This window comes from Solanum dulcamara, chromosome 10 (assembly GCF_947179165.1).
Source record: "Solanum dulcamara chromosome 10, daSolDulc1.2, whole genome shotgun sequence".
Classification (NCBI taxonomy): domain Eukaryota; kingdom Viridiplantae; phylum Streptophyta; class Magnoliopsida; order Solanales; family Solanaceae; genus Solanum; species Solanum dulcamara.
The window spans coordinates 64,794,047-64,815,770 of NC_077246.1; the positions used below are offsets into that span (position 1 = coordinate 64,794,047).

General features: G+C 34.1%; 3 protein-coding genes across 4 annotated transcripts; 2 read left to right on the forward strand and 1 right to left on the reverse strand.

Moving 5' to 3' along the window:
* Positions 1-2,859: 2,859 nt before the first annotated feature.
* Positions 2,860-9,238, reverse strand: LOC129869878 (rust resistance kinase Lr10-like). Its single transcript, XM_055944458.1, has 3 exons — positions 8,797-9,238; positions 7,853-7,943; positions 2,860-3,664 (listed from the first exon to the last, which is right to left on the reverse strand). Exons 1-3 carry the CDS (start codon positions 9,236-9,238, stop codon positions 2,860-2,862), a joined length of 1,338 nt encoding a protein of 445 aa, XP_055800433.1.
* Positions 9,239-12,064: 2,826 nt separating this feature from the next.
* On the forward strand, positions 12,065-17,156 carry LOC129871652 (rust resistance kinase Lr10-like). Of its 2 annotated transcripts, none has more exons than XM_055946606.1 (3): positions 12,065-12,864; positions 15,308-15,343; positions 15,888-17,156. In XM_055946606.1, exons 1-3 carry the CDS (start codon positions 12,072-12,074, stop codon positions 16,988-16,990), a joined length of 1,932 nt encoding a protein of 643 aa, XP_055802581.1. In that variant the 5' UTR covers positions 12,065-12,071; the 3' UTR covers positions 16,991-17,156. The 2 variants fall into 2 exon arrangements, with proteins under 2 accessions (XP_055802581.1, XP_055802582.1); XM_055946607.1 differs by having other exon boundaries at positions 15,311-15,343.
* A 1,527-nt stretch (positions 17,157-18,683) lies between these two features.
* LOC129869879 (uncharacterized mitochondrial protein AtMg00810-like) lies at positions 18,684-19,286 on the forward strand. The gene is made up of 3 exons (XM_055944459.1): positions 18,684-18,724; positions 18,805-18,981; positions 19,082-19,286. The coding sequence occupies exons 1-3, from the start codon at positions 18,684-18,686 to the stop codon at positions 19,284-19,286; spliced, it is 423 nt and encodes a 140-aa protein (XP_055800434.1).
* Positions 19,287-21,724: the final 2,438 nt, after the last annotated feature.

Below are 21,724 nucleotides of genomic sequence, written 5' to 3' on the forward strand. Positions count from 1 at the left end.
TTAAAATTCATTAAAATGATTACCAGCCAAACTTAAGTTAATTAAAAGAAGATTATAAAAATATATTATTGAAAAATTTAAGAAAATATCAATATCTATGGTAACTAGATTTAAATTAACCTGAAGAAGATCTCAAAGTAAAAAGTTTTAAAAATATACTAACTTTACATATAAAGACTCCCAAAAAGTAAAAGAAAAAGTTATCATAATTTTTTAAAGAATTGAATTGATTAAAGCTTGATTTTTTTTTTCTTTAAATGAGTCTAAGAGTTTGAAAGGATGTGTATAAATTGTTGGTTTTTTTTAAAACAAATAACTAAGAGAGTTGCTTCCCTTTTTTTTTTCTAAAAAAAATTATATATTTTTTCCATAAAATATTAGTTTAACAAAGGTTTTTTTAAAAGCTAAGAGGTTAAATTTTCAACAATATATAACATGTATTTTACTTTAGAAAAAATACACTTTTTATCCACTTGAAAGCTATATTTCATTTTTTAAATCGGCCTATTTAAAGTTTTCAAAAAAAAAAGAGAGAGTGTTTTTAACTCTAAACATGTCAACATTTTATACTAAAATTAAAAAAAATAATCTGCATTTAAGAGTGCTAAAAATGGTGTATCTTCATTCAAGATCAATCTTTTAATATTTAAATTGCTTCACTTTAAAGCCCTCAAATATTACATTTTTTTTAACATCAAAATCTGTTTTCGAAGTTTTTTTTAAGACTATATTTTAAAAAAGCTAATGATTTATCAATTTTTTTTTTTAAAAATAGATATACATCTACCAAAAAAATGCTTCACAGTCTTCGTAATTAAAAGAAATAAGTTAAATAATAAAACTCAATTAATAGCATCATTCCGAATGAGTATACTAAACTCAATATCTAAAGGATGGATAGGCGAGTAACTACATCTTACTATAGTTCTTAGTTGGTTTGTATAAATTCAAACACAAATAAAAGCAAGCATAACTATAAGTACAAAAATATGTAAAACATTAACCAAGGGATAACAATATATGTATGCATAAAAAATAAAAATATAAAGCTTTGAAGTGAAGAGGAAGTGATGGATTTTGGAGTGAGCAAATAACTATAGACTCGAGCCAAAAAATGCATATATTGACTGCTTCTCTGATTTGGACAGAAATGGAGTCATATCATAACTCTAAATCCGCTTCCAAGTGTACATGTAAATAAAAAGAGTCAGAGATTAGGAAGACGATTCAAATTTTTATGATAAAAATATATATATACAGGTATTTGCAAACTTAAAACAACGAAGGATTCTGCAATATTAAATGCAAAGGAAAGGTAGTAGGATTGTTTCTTTCATTTATTTTATTTTTCATAACAAATGAAATAATAATAATAATAATAATAATAATAATAATAATAATAATAATAGCAACCAATTATTTTATACTAATAAAATATAGAAAAGTTAAATGACTAGTCAAAAAATATTAAAATAACTAACTTATTTATTAAACCTAAATTTAAATAAAACATATGTATTTTTAAAACTTTCTTTTCTTTTGAAATAATAAAAATAAAAATAAAAATAAAATAAAACTTATACTAAAATGTGACTCTATTTTTGTAGTTTTTTTTAAATCCCCCTTTTCTTTTTATAGAATAAACTTACTAAAATAAGATAAAAACCAAAAATATTTAATTTAGATATAAAAAAAATATTTAAGAACTAAAAATTGTGTAAAATCTCAAATTTGGTTAAAAATTACGTATCTATATATATTATCTTAAAATAATAAAGATGACAAAAATTATTTTAAAATAGCTTGAAAATATTTTGAGATTTATAAAAATCAATTATTTCAATTTATTTAACATTGAATAGGGATAAAATTAAAATAAGATGAATAAACATCAATTAATTGAAAAAATATTTAGTTAAAAAAATATAATAATAATATTAATAATAATAATAATGATGATGATGATGATGATGATGATGATGATGATGATGATGATGATGATGATGATGATGATGATGATGATGATGATGATGATGATGATGATGATGATGATGATGATGATGATGATGATGATGATGATGATGATGATGATGATGATGATGATGATGATGATGATGATGATGATGATGATGATGATGATGATGATGATGATGATGATGATGATGATGATGATGATGATGATAAATAAATAAATAAATTTGAGATGATTTTCGTAATAATTATATAAATAAAAAATATATATATTGTTCAAGAATTATTAAAAAAATTGCAAAAATTACATAAAATAAAAAATGTATATATTTTTTTGATTTTTGCAAGCTAATTGTTTTTACATTGTGGAGTGCCAAAATTGGGTGTCAACAAACATGGCTTTAGAATATAATGAATCCAAAAGTATAATACGTTTATGGATGCATGATGAACTCCTTGTTGTTTACGAGTACATTCCCAAAGGGACAGTAGTTGATCACCTTCATGAAAATGCAGCAAAGTCACTTTCTGGCCTGTCTGAATTATGAGACTTGCTATTGAAACTACTAGTCCATTGTCTTATCTTTATGCTTCTATTTAAGACAATCCCTACTAAGCTTATAAGCACTCTTGGCTTATCTACGCGTTTGGACAGGATTGCAGCAAGGGTGAGTTGCTGGACAACAAGGTTCTTATCCTACAGTGGTAGAGTACAATTAATCAGAAGACTAACCACAGTTGATCGATTGGCAAAATGGATATCAAAGTGCTACTCACTTTAGAGTGCTCTATAATTCTATTAACAATGGAACTAAATTACTAAAAGTAGTTTATGTGATATCTTGATTAGTTCAAAATAATAACACATTATATGACAAGTCTAGATCATCAAATTTGATCTTTCGAGTCCAAAATCATAGAGGTAGTAGTACTAGGCATGTCTCTGTCTGATACTGAAGAAGAATATAAGAAAGGCTTGGGAGGCATTTGCAAAGATCCGAGTTCACCGTGTAACATCTCTACAACCATACTGATAGAAGGCCTGCTGGATGGATCGGTTTGTATGCACCACAGGCTCACCAGTATCATCTTCTCTGCATGTTTTTTATCCTCTTCCTCTACAATGCCAGTTAATCCAAGCTCTTTCTTTTGTTCAATTTGTTTGTAAATCCAGTGTGGAAAGTATATTTCACTGGTACGATCAACAACAACGTCAACATTATTCCTTCCTCCAACCATCTCGAGGACCATCATACCATAGCTGTACACATCTGACTTGTGAGAAACTCCTCCAATGTTTTTACACACAATTTCAGGTGCAATGTAGCCAATAGTCCCTCTTGCGCCCAATAAAGATACGATGCTTTCCTTATTGTTACATAGTTTTGCAAGGCCAAAATCGGATATTTTTGGACAAAAGTCTTCATCAAGAAGAATGTTGTGAGGCTTTATATCGAAATGCAGGATTCTAGTATTGCAACCGCGATGCAGATACTCCAATCTTCTAGCAATGCCAAGCGAAATGTTGTACAATGTTTGCCATCCTAGTTGACGATTTGTCCCAGATTTTGCATCGAAAATGAACTTCTCAAGGGATCCATTGGGCATGAAATCATATATGAGAGCTCTGTCTTGACCCTCAAAACAAAATCCCACAAATGATACAATATTGTTGGGGGAGGAAGCACCACAACTAAAGTTTGATATGACAATTAATATGAAAATAAATTGGACACGAGAATTTTACGTGGAAACCCTTCTAACAGATAGAAGGGAAAGACCACGGGGTAGAAGGATCTCACTATTAAAATATTGAGTACACTGCTCTCAAATACAAGGAGAAAACAAAATTAACACTTCTCTTTTGTAAAAGAAATAACTACTAAAGAGGACACTCAAGACTAAAATATTTATCTTGGTGTATAACTCTCTTTGTATTCTTACTCTCTCTTTCTGGGATGAATAACATGAGGGCAGAATGTCCTCTATTTATAAGAAGATGAAAATGTGTTTCTGTTAAAAGAGGAACGCGTTTTCTACGCGTTAATTGTCAAAAGTAGAAAACACGTTTTTCTGCCAACTTTAGTTTTTCTGCCAACCTTTTTCCACCTTTTTGACTTCTTGCACTTCTTTTGTTTTTCTTCATGCTTTTCCTTTTTTTTGACTTTCTTTTCTTGCATTCTCCCACTTGAAGATTTAATTGCGAATCAATTAAGTCTTCACACCATCCTTTCTATTCAAATTACTGCAATGTTACGTTTCTGCTAGGCCAATAGAAGATCGACACCATATGAACTTGTTACTGTTGATCGGCTTTGTAAACATATCTGCTAGGTTGTCACTAGTGTGAATTTTTTGAATATCCACACTGTCTTCTTCCACCTTCTCACGAACAAAGTGATACTGAACTCGTATGTGCTTTGTCCTTGAATGAAATGTCGGATTCTTTGCGAGATGCAAAGCGCTCTGACTGTCACAAAACAGAGCATTCTTCTCTTGTTTGTGCCCGAGTTCCTCCTGTAACATCTGCATCCATATTGCCTCTTTGCTAGTTTGTGTAGCTGCTACATATTCTGCTTCCATCGTAGATGTAGCCACGATAGATTGCAGTTTTGAAACCCAGCTTACAGCTCCTTCAACAAGAGTAAACACATAACCTGTGGTGGACTTACTTTTATCAAGATCACCTGCATAATCTGAATCAACATAATCTTTAACAGTAAAGTCTGATCCTCCATAATACACTGCAATATCTGAGGTACCCTTGATGTATCTCAGGATCCTCTTAACAGTATTCCAATGCTCTCTACCAGAATTAGCCATGTATCGACTAACCACTCCCACTGCTTGTGCAATGTCAGGTCTTGTACATACCATGATGAACATTAAACTTCCCACTGCTGATGCATACGGTACTCGAGATATCTTCATCCTCTCTGCTTCATTGCTAGGACTCATACTTGAGGATAACTTGAAATTAATAGGAAGTGGGGTAGAAATTGACTTACAATCTTGCATATTGAAGCGTCTCAAGATTTTCTTCAAGTAGTTCTTTTGAGAAAGCCAAATCTTCCTATTATTTCTGTCTCGGTGAATTTGCATCCCTAGAATCTTGTTTGCTGGTCCCAAGTCCTTCATATCAAACTCCCTAGCCAACTGTGCTTTTAAATTTGTGAGACGATCTTTGTTGGGTCCTGCTACTAATATGTCATCAACATACAATAACAAAATAACAAAATCGTCATCATCAAATCTCTTGTAATAAACACAAGGATCTAAACTATATCTGTTGTATCCAAGACTTATAATGAAGGAATCAAATCTCTTATACCAATATCTCGGCGCTTGTTTGAGACCATATAGAGATTTGTTCAACCTGCAAACCAAGTTCTCTTTTCCCTGTTCTTCAAAACCTTCTGGTTGGAGCATATAAATTTCTTCTTCAAGTTCTCCATGAAGAAATGCAGTTTTGACATCTAACTACTCCAAGTACAAGTCAAATGTAGCACACATCGCTAGGACCACTCGAATTGTTGTGAGTCGAACCATCGGAGAAAATATCTCATTTAAGTCTATACCTTCTTTCTAAGCGAATCTTTTCACCACCAATCTTGCACGATACTTCTCCACTTGATCATTACCATTGCATTTGATCTTGTAGACCCATTTATTTCCAATGGCCTTCCTTCCTTGTGGTAATTGAACAAGATCCCATGTTTTATTTTTATGAAGAGCTTCAATTTCTTCTTGCATTGCTGCCACCCATAGAGATGATTCTTGTCCTTTCATAGCCTCGTGAAAATTTGAAGGCTCTCCATCTTCTGTTAGTAGACAGTATGCAATATTACTCTCCATAGAATAATTTGAGTGTCAAGCTGGTTCTCTTCTCTCTCTAGTTGACCATCGAACTTCTGGAGTTTCGATCTCAGCTTGCTCTTGTTCTTCGTGCTATGGTGCTGCTTCAGAAGAAACTGGAACTTCTATTTGTTCAACTTCAACTGTAGTAGTCTCTAATTTTTCTTTTGAAGTGCTACCTTCTTTTGCTTGTATCTTGTTTTCAACAAATACAACATCCCTGCTGATTACCTCCTTGCGGGCTGTGGGATCCCACAAGTGATACCCCTTGACTCCATCAGCATACCCTAAGAAAATGCATTTTCTGGATTTTGGATCCAACTTCAATTTTTCTTGGGTGTTGTACATAACATAAGAAGGATTTCCGAATATATGTAAGCAAGAATAATCAGTTGGTTTTCCTGTCCACATCTCCATTGGCGTTTTTAGATCAATTGCGGTTGATGGTGACCGATTGATCACATAACAGGCGGTTTTGACTGCTTCTGCCCAAAATAGTTTTTCCAACCCTGCAGTTGCCAACATAGCTCTTGTCCATTCTAACAAGGTTCTGTTCATCCGCTCTGCTACACCATTTTGTTGTGAAGTATATGCAACCGTGAAATGCCGTTTAATACTTTCTTATTTACAGAAGTTATTAAATTCATCACCAGTGTATTCTCCTCCATTATCTGTCCTTAAACACTTGATCTTTTTCTTAGATTCAAGTTCCACTCGCGCTTTGAACTGTTTGAAAACTGAAAAAACATTTGCCTTCCTCTTGATTGGATACACCTAACTTCTCCTGGAGTAATTGTCGATAAATGACACAAAACATTTTGCTCCTTCTAGGGACTTCACCGGTGCTTGCCAGACATCAGAGTGGACCAGATCTAATTTTCCTTGCTTTTAGCAGAGGAACTGCTAAACTTCAATCTATTTTTCTTACTGGTAACACAATGCTTACAAAAGGGTAGTGAAACCTTTTTGAGCCCTGGAAAAAGCTTTTGCTCAGCAAGAATCTTCAAAACTCATTCCGACATATGACCAAGTTTACGATGCCATATCATCATTGATTCTTCAAATGAACTTGCTGATGCGGTTGATGCTTCTCCTTCTTGGTGTGTTTCACCTTTAAGCACATATAGATTTGCAACAAGTTTTTTCGCTTTCATCACTACAAGCGCTCTTTTGGATATTTTCATGACTCCACCATGAGTCTTATATGAACATCCATTATCATCTAGTTGTCCTAAAGACAATAGATTCTTCTTCAAGTCTTTTACATGTCGTACCTCCTGAATGGTGCATACCGTGCCATCATACATCTTTATTTTGATGGACCCAATACCAATAACATCCAAAGCATGATCGTTTCCCATGAACACAGACCCTCCTGAGATAGGATTATATTGATAAAACCATTCTATCCGGGAAGTCATGTGCCATGTTGCTCCTGTATCCATGATCCAGACATCAGCGAAATATTTTCTACCTTCATTATTTGATATTGCCTCACTACATAAAATATCGCCATCAGCCGAGGTACATGCAATATTTCCTTGAGCATTTGATGGCTCAGGGTGTTCACTCTTATTTTTGAACCGACAATCTTTCTTGAAGTGTCCTTTCTTGCCACAGTTGTAGCACTTGATATTCTTCTTACTTCTTGATTGAGATCTTTCATGATTTTGACTATCAGTGGGGCCACGTTCCGCTGGTCTTCTTCTCACCATCTTCAAAGCTTCAACTTACTGCGAACTTGCTTGTCTGTTTGATGATGAGTTGATCATACGAGTCAGGCAGACTTTGAAGTAGAAGCTCCGCACGTTCAGTCCCTTCTATTTTGCAACCCATTGTTGTAAGTTGCGAAAACAGAGTATTCAAAGTATTGATGTATTCAGTAACTTACATGGATTCTGTCATTCAAAGAGTATACAATCTTCTTTTTAAGAAGATTTTATTATGCAAAGACTTGGCCTCGTACAATCCTGTAAGAGTATCCCATATTTCCTTCGCCGTCTATTTTTCAGCCATACTAGACAACACTTGATCAGCTAGTACCAAGTGTAGATCTGCAACTGTGTTGCTGTCTATGTCATTCTTCTTGCTGTCATCAACAACGTCTGTGGGCTTGCCTTCAATTGCAGCTAAGCAATTGTCTTTTCTCAATATCGCTTTTATTTTCATTTTTCACAATGAAAAATTAGTCCCATTGAATTTTTCAACGTCAAACTTTATTGTACTCGATATTGTTATTTATTTCACACCCTTCTAGATTATTTCTGAATATTTTTGCGAACAATCGTGACAAAATGTACCGTCACCGAAATTTACTATTCACGTAAATAGTATTTTTCACCGAATTTTACTATTTATGAAAAGTTACTATTCACAGATAGTACCTTCACATAAAATAGACAGAATAACCGAGGGCTCTGATACCACTGTTGGGGGGAGGAAGCACCACAACTAAAGTTTGATATGCTAATTAATATGAAAATAAATTGGACACGAGAATTTTACGTGGAAACCCTTCTAACAGATAGAAGGGAAAAACCACGGGATAGAAGGATCTCACTATTAAAATATGGAGTACACTGCTCTCAAATACAAGGAGAAAACAACAATTAACACTTCTCTTTTGTAAAAGGAACAACTACTAAAGAGGACACTCAAGACTAAAATATTTATCTTGGTGTATAATTCTCTTTGTATTCTTACTTTCTCTTTCTGGAATGAATAAAATGAGGGCAGAATGTCCTCTATTTATAAGAAGATGAAAACACATTTCTGTCAAAAGAGCAATGCGTTTCCTAAGCGTTAATTGTCAAGAGTAGAAAACACGTTTTTATGGCAGCTTTAGTTTTTCTGCCAAACTTTTTCCACCTTTTTGACTTCTTGCACTTCTTTTGTTTTTCTTCATGCTTTTCCTTCTTTTTTTTGACTTTATTTTCTTGCAAATATTAATGTGAGAAGTCCTACTGATACTCGCCACCTCATTGATAAACTCCTCTCCCCCTCCCTTCGATTCCTTCAAGACCTTGACTGCCACAAGGCTCCCGTTATGTAGCTTTCCCCTGTACACAGAACCATAGCCACCTTGACCAAGTTTATTTTTGATATACTCTGTCATCTTTTTAACTTCAGAATAACTGTACTTCCTTGACACGAGTGATCCATGGTTCTTCAAGAAGGCCTTTACAATTCTGTAATCCTCTCCTTTTGTCTTCCAGAAAATCAGGGAGTATTTTGTTCTCAAGTAGAGGAGTAAGACAATTAGTATAGCAATTCCTCCAATAGAAGAAGTAACCGTTGTTGTCAAGACACAAATTGGAAGATTGTTGTCAATTTTTGAAGTTGCACCATTTTTGCAGGATACTATATTGGCATAATACGTAAACATGCCTTTTAACTTGGCCTCATATGGCATCTATGTCCTTCAACTTTGGATGTGTACAAAGAGGCACTTAAACTTGTATATAGTTGAAGTAGTAGACATACACGTCCTACTTGACAATTTGCGTCCTATCTAGCATTCTACGTGTATTATGCCACGTAGGATGTATATGTCTATTTGTTCAACTTTATACAAGTTTAAGTGTCTACTTATGCACATCCAAAGTTGGAGGGCATAGATGCCAGTTGAGGCCAAGTTAAAAGCCATTTTTATGTATTATGCCTACTATATTTTATCAGCATAATAACGTTCCCTGAAGAAGGTACTCTTTATCTGTATGTGTACGTGTTTTTATGCAATGGTAACAAATTTGTAGTACTATGAAATGGAGAAATGACATATTAAGTGATTACCTTATCTACATAATGAACACTTGAGAATACGCACAAAAGGTTTTCAAAATTTAAAGTGTCTAATAAGAATGCTTTATCACGTGTTTAGATGTTCAATTGAAATAAGTCATAGTTCAAATGTCCAAATAAAATTTCAGATTTAAGAGATTATAAATGTGTTACGTATGAGCTTTCATTTAAGAGATTAAAATAGTTCAAATGTGGTTCTCATCTTCTTGATTGGGAATTTCCTTCATTATGAGCTTTCATTCAGTCCTTCCCAATCAACAATTTTTGCTACTATTATTTGGAGATACAAGACAATTGTTGCTAACCGCTCGAACAAATAAAAACTCTGTATAAAAAAAAAAACAAAAAAAAACAGTTATTTTGTTGAAAAAAAATAGTTTTGACATTTTGCCCATGTCATGATCTGACTTGTAATTATACTCCTTTCTTTTTACTCTTGTCATTTAAAGTTTTTATTAGGAATTTCTATGATAAATACTTGAATATTTGAAATTAGGTGAAAATAAGATAATTGGGTTTTCTCTTTCCCGAGTCTTGTTAATAATTTTATTAGATTGAATTAACTGGTATTCCTCAAGTTGGTTAGTTTTCATTGCCTCTTAAGCCAATTTGAAAAATTCATCCTTAGTTTTATATCCTTTTTATGTTATAAAAGGTGTGGCTAGTGATGAGGGAAAAAGAATCTCAATATATAATTCTAATTTAAACACGTCACCTACACGACTCACATTTAATAATACTCCTCTAATATTAGAGTGTGTGGGGTAACAATTCAATACTTACACTTTTTTAAGAAACTTATTTTTTTGTGGGGGTATTAATTTGAAAGAAAAAATAGAGAGTTTAAAATAAAGTAGGATACTGCAAAGTGAAAATAAAAAAAATACGTTATTTTTAAAAAAAGGCTCGACGATGTAGAAAAAAAATGGGAAGAAATATTAAAAAGACAAATAAGATGAGTTAAAATTTAGTCGACATCTGCTCTGATTTTCATTTGCTTATTTCTTTATATATTGAACCTCCTGAATTAAAATCGTGCATCCTTCAGCGAGTACCTATCCAAATATAAGCCTACAATACATTTATGTATAGTTAGGTGGAATTTTCCTTATGTAGGGGTGTTTAAATGTAACACATTTTTTTATAGTTAAGTGATGTTTATGTAATGGAAAAAAGGAAAAGTGACTTTAACTATATGAACTTATAATTGAGTGACCTTCAATGAAATTTACTAGTGAAATAGTTAAGGTGCATGACACCACCATTGTACAAAGAAGTTTACATCCCATTTCTTTATTGTTTTCCTTCAAGTCGTCAAGGTGGAAAATTCCAAGTCAACAAGCGTCTTAAAAGGTTAGATGGAGATATATGTTGTAGAAAAAGAGTAAGAAGAGAAAATATGCACAAAATGGCAGATATTATAAACGAAAATATTTAGATATGACAAAATTTTTAGGCATAATTATTTCATATGAGTATAGTTTCTCTAATTACTTATAATGACAAATATAAACTTTGACATTATAGAAATGGTGTAGCGAATTATACAAAAGTTATAGCGAATTATACGAATGTTATACCCTGAATTATTTGTATACCGAAATACACAAACACTGATATACATATGTGTTTGTATATCTGCCAAGCGAGATCGAGAGAGGGAGGAGAGAGGCGAGCGAGAGGATAATTGTATATGTATATTTTGTCAAAAAATTATATATATGTAACTTATATATATATGTATTTGTATATCTGGCAAGCGAGATTGAGAGAGAGAAGGAGAGGGGCGAGTGAGATTGAGAGAGGGAGGAGAGAGGCGAGCGAGAGGCGAATTGTATATGTATATTTGTCAGAAAAATTGTATAATGGTAGCTTATATATATATATATATATATATATATATATATATATATATATATATATTTGTATATCTGGCAAATGAGATTTGTCATACCACGTAAATAGATAGTTATTTTTGCTGCGAGCCGTAATTATTTTTAAACTATACCCTAAATGCGTAATATAGTAGTAAAGTTTGTCATGCCGCGTAATTTTCCCTATTATAAAGGAGTATCTCTGCTTCTTTCCTTGCATTAGTTTTTAATATCTTATAGGAGTATCAAATTTATTATTAGTACTATTATAAAAATGACTTCATTAAAGAAGTTTTCATACAGAAAATATTTTCGTACTAAAAATAATTTTCCTCAATACCAAACATACCCTTAATTTGAAAAGTCATAAAAAAATGTCTAGTCAAATGGGCACAAAAGTCGGTGATGTCTTTCATTTTCATTCAGCCCTCTCTTTTGGTTCTTTCTATAAAAGTAGTCCTAAGAGTTAAATTTCCAAGTCAAATAACGTGTTAAACGAATAGAGATACATACAAATATGTAGTGCACAAAATAAAAACTACTGTTGTTTAGTTTTTGCATATACATCTTATGAACAATTTATTATTAGTACTTAGATTTTTGAGTATGGTGTTATTAAATTCTTTGTCAGTTTTCTTGATTTTCTATCCTTTGATGAATTTTCATTCAGTTGTAGCTCAGAATCAAACACAAAATAGTAGTAATAGCTGCCTCAATGAATTCAAGTGTGGGAATATTGGAAATGTGAGTTTTCCTTTTTCTATGAATCAGTCACAACCTGATTGTGGATTGTACACTATAGATTGTGATGTTACTCCGAATCCAACAATTCACCTAGGAGAAAATGTTTATAGTGTTCTGCAAAAACGGTTGTTTGATCGTTTTCGAGTTTTAGACCTTAGGCTTCATGACTTGTTGGCGAAAAACAGTTGTCATTCTTTTGATAGAAGTATATCGTTTCCAAGTTCTCCTTCTATCTCGTTTGGAATCAACGAACGTAATCTTACCTTGTTTAGATGCAATGATAGTCTAGATATCAATAGAACCATGAATGATGATCATTTTCGCGATTATCTGAACTATAGTAAATGTAGTGGCTTCAACATATACTACAAGTATCCTAGAAGAGAACGGGAAGGTTCCTTGGATGCACCAGAGGGATATATTCCGGGTAACTGTTCACCTATTCAATTGCCAATTACATGGGGGTCACTGTCAAATGCTCGAAATAGTAATAGCTTGTTTGATCTCATAACTGCGAATTTTGCAATTCAGTGGAGCCTGTCTGATGATTGCAGTAAATGTTTCTATGGAGGGGGTCGATGTTTAACAGACAACAACAACAATTTTCTTTGTTCCACAGGTAATATTTTACTTCCAAAGAGAAGTTGCAGCATAAGATAGCACAAATTGATGATCATATATATTATTATAAAAGCACGACTATAAATGTTGATCACCGAAATATCCCCTAAAAATTGATTTACTTAATTGCTTTTTAGGTTAAAATTTCATCCATCTAAGAAATTACTGATGAGTATAAATGTAATTTTGTACTATGATTAAACAAAACATATTTCTATTAGGACTAAGTTTATTGCAAGGTACACATTATCTTATTAATACTAGGAGCTTAATATTAAATTTATTTCAAGTAAACTATGAGCAGAAAATATCTACATGTTTTATAATATTGATTGACCAAAATATTCATTAAATATTGAACGAATTTTATATCTTTAATGATTAAATATTTAATAGTTATAACTTTAATTAATTTCAAAGTCTTACATATTTGCATAGTAATTAAATAACAATTATTTAAAAAATAGTAAATGATAATTTGGCTATTGTAGAAAAATAGTAAATGATATTTTTATCTTAGAGTCTTTCAATAAAAGGCAAAATGTTCAATCAACATTTTAATGAGATACAACCTCCCGTCATTAATCTTTTTTCATAAATTCAAGATGGTTCGGATCTCAATTTGAATGTTGGATCCTGAGTTAGAAATTGAAGTAAGATTTTGGGTGAGGTGTCAGGGTTGCGTCTCGAGTTAGGTGTCAGGGTAGGATTTCATATTGGGTGTCGGAGTTGGGTTTTAGATCGAGAGTCAAGGTCGGATCCTAGGTCAAGTATTGAAGTGAGTCCGTAATTGATTGTCGTGGTCGAATGTCGGGATCAGATCCCGATTCAAAAATCGAATCTCATTTGAAAGTCGGATTTCAAATCAAGAGTTGTAGTCGGGTCCTAGGTCTAAAATTGGGATCTGATCCTAGATCGTAAGTTAGGGTCAAATCTCTATTCGCAAGTTAGGTTCAAGGTCTGAATCGAGGTCGGATATCCGAGTTGAAAGTTGGGCCGGGTTAGGAGTCGAAACTCGAGGTTGGATCTCATGTCGGATGTCAGGATCAATGGGGTTAGATCCTGATTCAAAAGTCAGGTGTAGGGTCGAATCTTAAGTTGGAAGTCGGATCCCGATCCAGAATTCAGATCGAGTCCTAGATCGGGAGTTGATGTCGAAAGTCGGGTCCCTGATCAGAGTCAGGTGTCAGGTGTCGAAGTCGGATGTTGGATGTCGGGGTTGAATTTCAAGTCGGATCCAAGGTCAAATGTCAGATCAAATCTCGGGTGATCAGAAGTCAGGTCTCAGATAGAGTCTTGGGACAAGTATTGGATCGGGTCCCGGGTCGGGAGTTCGAGTCGAGTCATAGTTCAAAAGTTGAGTCCCGATTCAAGTGTCAGGTGTGGGATTGGATTCTGAATTAGTCATCAGAGTTCTTTTTTGTATGATAATTGTTAGGGAGTAATGTGCAAAGCACGTTCATAGATACTTGTATTATTAGAATTGAAAAGATCCAAAGTGAAAAGTTGGATTACCATTTTATCCCTCAAGTTAAAATTATTTCTATAGTATTTTATTTATTAAAAATAAACTTATATTACAATAAATATTATTAAAACATTAAATATTTTACAATGAATTATTTAATTGATAAACTAAATTTATTGTAGTCTTTTCAATTTCTTGGAGTTACTTTTCCGTATAATACTTATTAAATGTGTTTAATTGTTTTCCATTTCAATTTCCAATGATGATTAAAACATTGCACAGCTCAATCGGTCTGGCGGAACTATTCTACTGTGTATTTTCTTTATTTTTCTATTAGTTTTGTTTGAAGAAGCTCAAAAGTCATGTTTTTAACAATATCAAGTGCAGCCTCTATTAACTAAAATATTACCACACTACACACGTTTTAGCAATTGAAGGGTGTTTATTTGCTTTAAAGTTCAGTTGTGAATGTTATGTATTTATTTTCAAGTTAATTAGACTCTATATACTTTTTCTCTGACTCTCTTCTAAATTGTAATGTAATCTCTTTTCCTTTTGATTTTTTTAATTGAATTATATATTGAACTATGATTTTCATTTGGATATTTAGATAGCTGAAATATGGGTATGATATTTTTGTGGTATTTTTTTTCTTATGGATATTTTTTATATCTTTTGATTTTCTTGAGCGTTTTTAGTGATAATATATTATATTAAATAAAGAGTATAATGTGAGAAGTCCTACTGATACCCGGGCTGCCCTTTTTTATTATCATAATTAACTTCACATATTTTTTGTTTGATGGCCCACTTTTATGAATTTTATTTAATGAATAAAAAATAAATAGTGCTATTTCATAACTTATTTTTTTAAAATATATAAAAGTAACAAACGTGTAACGCACTTTCCCATAAACTAGTATATGTATATACAGAGGAGATATAACCTTTTTTCGTGATTTTTCTTTGGCAGCAGTACGAAGAAAATCAAGACGAACTCTAGTTGCAGGTAAACTATCTATAGCTACAAATTTGCTTTCATATTACTAGTTGTTCTCTCCGTTTATCTTCTTCAAAATATGTGCTTCTTTAGTGTAATTCGAACATAATGTGTTACTATTGCTAAAATATGTACACACAAATATATATATATATATATATATATATATATATATATATATATATATATATATATATATAAAAGGCATAATACATAAATATGCCCTTTAACTTGGTCTGATTAGCTGACATCTATACCCTCCAACTTTGATATACACAAGTAAAAACTTACTTGTAGAAAGAACGACTAGACACACGCGTCCTATATGACATAATATACGTAGGATGCGAATTTCCACGTAGGACGCGTGTATCTACTTGTTCAACTCTATACAAGTTAAGTGCATAGATGACAAGTTAAAGAGCATGTTTATGTATTATGCCTAAAAAAAAATTACCTTCTTCACCGATACCTAAGAATAATATCATGATTCCTGCAAAACTGGTGCAACTTCAAAAAATGACAACAATCTTCCAATTTCTGACATCAACAGTTATTTCTTCTATCGGAGGAATTGCAATGCTAGTTCTCTTACTCCTCTACTTGAGAACAAAATACTCACTGATTTTCTGGAAGACGAAAGGAGAGGATTACAGAATTGTAAAAGCCTTCTTGAAGAACCATGGATCACTCGTGTCAAGGAAGTACAGTTATTCTGAAGTTAAAAAGATGACAGAGTATTTCAAAAATAAACTTGGTCAAGGTGGCTATGGTTCTGTGTACAAGGGAAAGTTACATAATGGGAGTCTTGTGGCAGTCAAGGTCTTGAAGGAATCGAAGGGCAGGGGAGAAGAGTTTATCAATGAGGTGGCGAGTATCAGTAGGACTTCTCACATTAATATTGTATCACTTGTGGGATTTTGTTTTGAGGGTCAAGACAGAGCTCTCATATATGATTTCATGCCCAATGGGTCCCTTGAGAAGTTCATTTTCGATGCAAAATCTGGGACAAATCGTCAACTAGGATGGCAAACATTGTACAACATTTCGCTTGGCATTGCTAGAGGATTGGAGTATCTGCATCGCGGTTGCAATACTAGAATCCTACATTTCGATATAAAGCCTCACAACATTCTTCTTGATGAAGACTTTTGTCCAAAAATATCCGATTTTGGCCTTGCAAAACTATGTAACAATAAGGAAAGCATCGTGTCTTTATTGGGCGCAAGAGGGACTATTGGCTACATTGCACCTGAAATTGTGTGTAAAAACATTGGAGGAGTTTCTCACAAGTCAGATGTGTACAGCTATGGTATGATGGTCCTCGAGATGGTTGGAGGAAGGAATAATGTTGACGTTGTTGTTGATCGTACCAGTGAAATATACTTTCCACACTGGATTTACAAACAAATTGAACAAAAGAAAGAGCTTGGATTAACTGACATTGTAGAGGAAGAGGATAAAGAACTTGCAGAGAAGATGATACTGGTGAGCCTGTGGTGCATACAAACCGATCCGTCCATCAGGCCTTCTATCAGTATGGTTGTAGAGATGTTACAAGGTGAACTCGGATGTTTGCAAATGCCTCCGAAGCCTTTCTTGTATTTTTCTTCAGTATCAGACGAAGACATGCCTACTACTACCCATATGGTTTAAGAAAGGACAGTTGTAGTTTGTTGTTGATCTAAACTTATCAAATCTTAGCAGAAACTATGCATCAAGAGCTGAAAAAGAACTTAGATGTTGAAAAGATTATATGTATAAACGCTTACATGTTTGGACAGAAATGCTGAAAACAATACTAAGCAGTTAATGTGTTTGGTAGAAGTGTGTTGATAAGTACTTTTGTTAAAATGATGGAAATGTCTTTAAACCCATTTACAAAAAACTATAAATTTAAGAGTATTTTTCATTAAAAAAAAGAAAAAATACGAATGCCGGATATAAAATAGAGTGAAATGAAAAGTTATGTTTTACGAAGAGTACTTCAGAGATTATAAAGATATTAGAGATAAAATCGTCAAAGTCTTAATCAACAGAGATTATAAAGATATTAGAGATAAAATCGTCAATGTCTTAATCAAACCAAAAGTGCTTATATGATGTAAAACCACAAGTTGAGGGTGACTTACAGATGATTTATGATTGATTTTATCTTACAAGCCATTTAATTGTTTACCAAACACATAGATAAGACAACCGGTGCTTATAAGTTTGTCAAACACCCTCATTGCTGAAGTATTAATATCAGAAGCATAAAGATAAGCCAATGGACCATGAGTTCCAATAGCAAGTCTCACTCAGACCGGCCAGGAAGCGACTTTGCTGCATTTTCATGAAGGTGATCAACTATTGCTCCTTTGGGAATGTACTCGTAAACAACTAGGAGTTCATCGTGCATCTTGAAATTAGAATCTTTGGGTGTTTATGTTATTATCAAGGCTCAGAAGGGCATATTTATGGGCTATGGTTCATCATCCAAAGGTTACAGGATTTTCTGTTTGAAAACAGAAAAAATAATTCTCAGCAGAGAAGTGAAGTTTGATGAAGCAGCTTCTTGGGATTAGAAAAATCAAGTCTTCTTATTCTTAGTTATTTTCAAAAGAGCAGCCTCAATTTGCGGAAGCTGAACTAGTGGATGACGTACCAGTGTTGGGCGCCAGAACCTTAAAAGATGTTTATCAGTGGTGTAACTTGGTTATCTCTGAAACAACAAGCTTTTTGAAGCACAAGATTCTAAGGCATGTAAGAGAGCTATTCAAGCTAAACTAGATATGATCGAGAAGAATGAAACCTGGCAACTCGTTTAGAGGCCTAGAAATCACAAGGAGATTGGTGTAAAATGGATTTTCAAGACAAAACTCAATCCTGAAGGCTCAATTTGCAAACATAAGTCTAGATTGGTTGTGAAGGGCTACATACAACAACATGGTGTGGATTACCTGGAAACATTTGCTCCAGTAGCAAGGAATGACACAATCAAGCTTCTTCTTGCATTTGCATCTCACAATTCCTGGCAGATTCATCAGTTTTATGTCAAATAGGATTTTTTGAATGATTTGCTTGCTTAAGAGAGCTATGTAGAGCAACCTGATGGTTTCTCAATTCCTGGAAAAGAGGATCGAGTCTATCTCCTAATGAAGGCCCTGTATGGCTTAAAACAAGCTCCGTGGGCATGTACGAAAGGATGGACAATCATCTCATCCAACTTGGCTTTAATAGAAGTCTAAGTGAAGCTACTTTGTATGTGAAAGTCCCTGGTGGTGAATCCATAGTTGTTTAAATTTATGTGGATGACATGCTTGTGACAAGAAGCAAAATTGAACAAATCCAAAGGTTCAAGGATGAAATGGAGAAAGTCTTTGAAATGACTGATCTTGGAATCATGAAGTACTTCCTTGGCATGGAAGTGTTGCAGTCCAGTGATGCAATTTTCATATGCCTGCATACATTCTGGATATTCTAAACAGGTTCAAAATGCAAGACTGCAAACCTGTGAATACTCCAATTTCTACTGGAGTGAAGCTTGGCAAGGGTGAGGATTCTGAAAAAGTGGATGACAGTATGTATAGAAGCTTAAATGGAGGCCTTCTATATCTCACCGCAAGCAGACCTGACATTCTATTTCTTGTAAGTTTGCTCTTTAGGTTCATGCATTCGCCTAGAGACACTTCACAGCTGCTAAAGTAGTGTTAAGGTATATTTAAGGAACCAACATTTTTGGAATTTTCTTTCCAACATCTGTAGGAGAGAGACTATGAATCTGGTTGGTTACTCTGATAGAGATTGGGGTGGCTACATTGATGATTCCAGAAGTACTTCTGGATATCTGTTTTGTTTGGGCACAATTTGTTTTAGTAGGAGCACTAGGAAACAAGAAACTATAGCTCAATCAACAGCAGAAGCTGAGTACATTGCTGCTGCATCTGTTGTGAATCAAGCTACTGGCTAAGGAAGATGTTGAAGGACTTGGGCCATGAACAAACAGAAGCTGCCAAGATCATGTGTGACAACATTTCATCAATTTCAATCTCAAAAATTTCGATGTTTAATGGTAGAACTAAGCACATCAAGATCAAGTTTTATTTTATTAGAGAAGTCCAACAATCTTATGAAGTGTTGCTTGTTCATTGCTCATTCGAGAACCAGCTAGCTGGCATTTTCACGAAGTCATTGCCAAAGGAAAAATTTGAAGATTTTAGGCAAAAAGTTGGTGTTTCTCACAAAAATGCCAAGGAGGAGTATTAGACAATTGGCATTTTGTTGGTTTTTTTAAAAGACAAGGGCAGCAAAAAAGGTTTAAAATGACTCTTTTTGGATTGAAATGTGTTTCAATAATTTTATTAAGCATTAAGGGGCTTTAAATAACCAACATAAAACACATAATCTACATAATTTGAAATTCAAAACAACCTGAAATATCTCAACAACTCAAACAACCTAACTAAAATTCAAAATCCAAATTCATTTAAACCAAACAACTTATTTTGCTATAAATTACAACAGTAACTAAAAACACATTTTTACTTCCAGCTTATTATTTTTATTGTTTTTAACATATTTCAGTTTACTAGTTTCCAATTTTCGACCAAAAGACTTGGTCAAAGTTAGTTGCCTGAAGTTAGTGGCCCTTTATGGCTGTTAGTGACACATTTTCTTACAGTTTTTATCATCTTTGTAAGTGGCTTCTAGATAGGAATAGTTATCTTTTTCTTGTATAAACTCAGGTGTTCTCCATGTTATGATATGCTGGAATTTTAAGGAGTTCTTTGTGCTTTTATACTTCAATTCAGATGTTCTCCATGTTAATGATATGCTGGAATTTTAGGAGAGTCTCAGAAATTCAACCCGGCTGGCCCTCAGTATTATAGTACCTATTCAGATATAAGCCTACAATACATTTTTGTATAGTTAGCTGGACTTTTCCTTATGTAGGGGTACTTAAATGTAACACAATTTTTTATAGTTAAGTGATTTTTATGTAATGAAAACAAGAGAAGTGATTTTTGTTATATGAACCTATACTCGAGTGACTTTCCATGAAATTTACTAGTGAAATTTAATGTCATCTTTAAAACGGCAACGATGCCCGAAGAATGGAGGTCGAGCATAATGATCCCTCTATATAAAAACAAAGGGGATATCCAGAGTTGCAACAACTATAGAGGTATTAAGCTACTAAGCCATACTATGAAACTGTGGGAAAGAGTGGTAGAGATGAGGGTGAGGAGAAACGTGTCTATTTCAGAGAACCAGTTTGGATTTATGCCGGGACGCTCAACTACAGAAGCCATCTATCTTATGAGGAGACTGGTGGAGCAGCATAGGGAGAGGAAGAGGGACTTGCATATGGTATTCATCGACCTAGAAAAGGCTTATGATAAAGTCCCAAGAGAAATACTATGGACATGTTTGGAGGCTAAAGGTGTACCTATGGCATACATTAGGGTGATCAAGGACATGTACGAGGGAGCCAAAACCAGGGTAAGGACAGTAGGAGGGGACTCAGAGCACTTCCCAGTGGTGATAGGTTTGCATCAAGGATCAGCTCTTAGACCTTTTTTATTTGCCTTGGTGATAGATGGATTGACGCGACAAATTCAAGGTGCGGTGCCATGGTGTATGCTTTTCGCGGATGACATAGTCCTGATCGATGAGACTCGCCGCGGAGTTAACGCTAAGCTGGAGGATTGGAGACATACCTTGGAGTCTAAAGGGTTTAAGTTGAGTAGGACAAAGACAGAATACTTAGAGTGCAAGTTCAGTGAGACACCTCAGGAGGTTGGCATTGAAGTTAGGCTTGGTGCTCAGGCCATCCAAAAGAGAAGTAGTTGCAAGTATCTTGGGTCTATCATGCAAGGCAGTGGGGAGATTGACGATGATGTCACACATCGTATTGGGGTAGGGTGGATGAAATGGAGGCTCGCTTCCGGAGTGCTATGTGACAAGAATGTGCCACCAAAACTTAAGGGTAAGTTCTACAAAGTGGTGGTTAGTCCAACTAAGCTGTATGGGGTGGAGTGTTGGCCAGTTAAGACTTCTCACATTCAAAAGATGAAAGTTGCTGAGATGAGAATGCTGAGATGGATGTGTGGGCACACCAGGAGAGACAGGATTAGAAATGAGGCTATTCGGGACAAGGTAAGAGTGGCCTCGGTGGAAGACAAGATGCGGGAAATGCGACTGAGATGGTATGAACATGTGAAGAGGAGAGACACAGATGCCCCAGTGCCGAGGTGTGAGAGGCTGGCCATGGATGGTTACAGAAGAGGTAGGGGTAGGCCGAAGAAGTATTGGGGAGAGGTGATTAGACAGGACATGACGCAGTTACAGCTTACGGAGAACATGACCTTAGATAAGAAGGTGTGGAGGACCCACATTAGGGTAGAA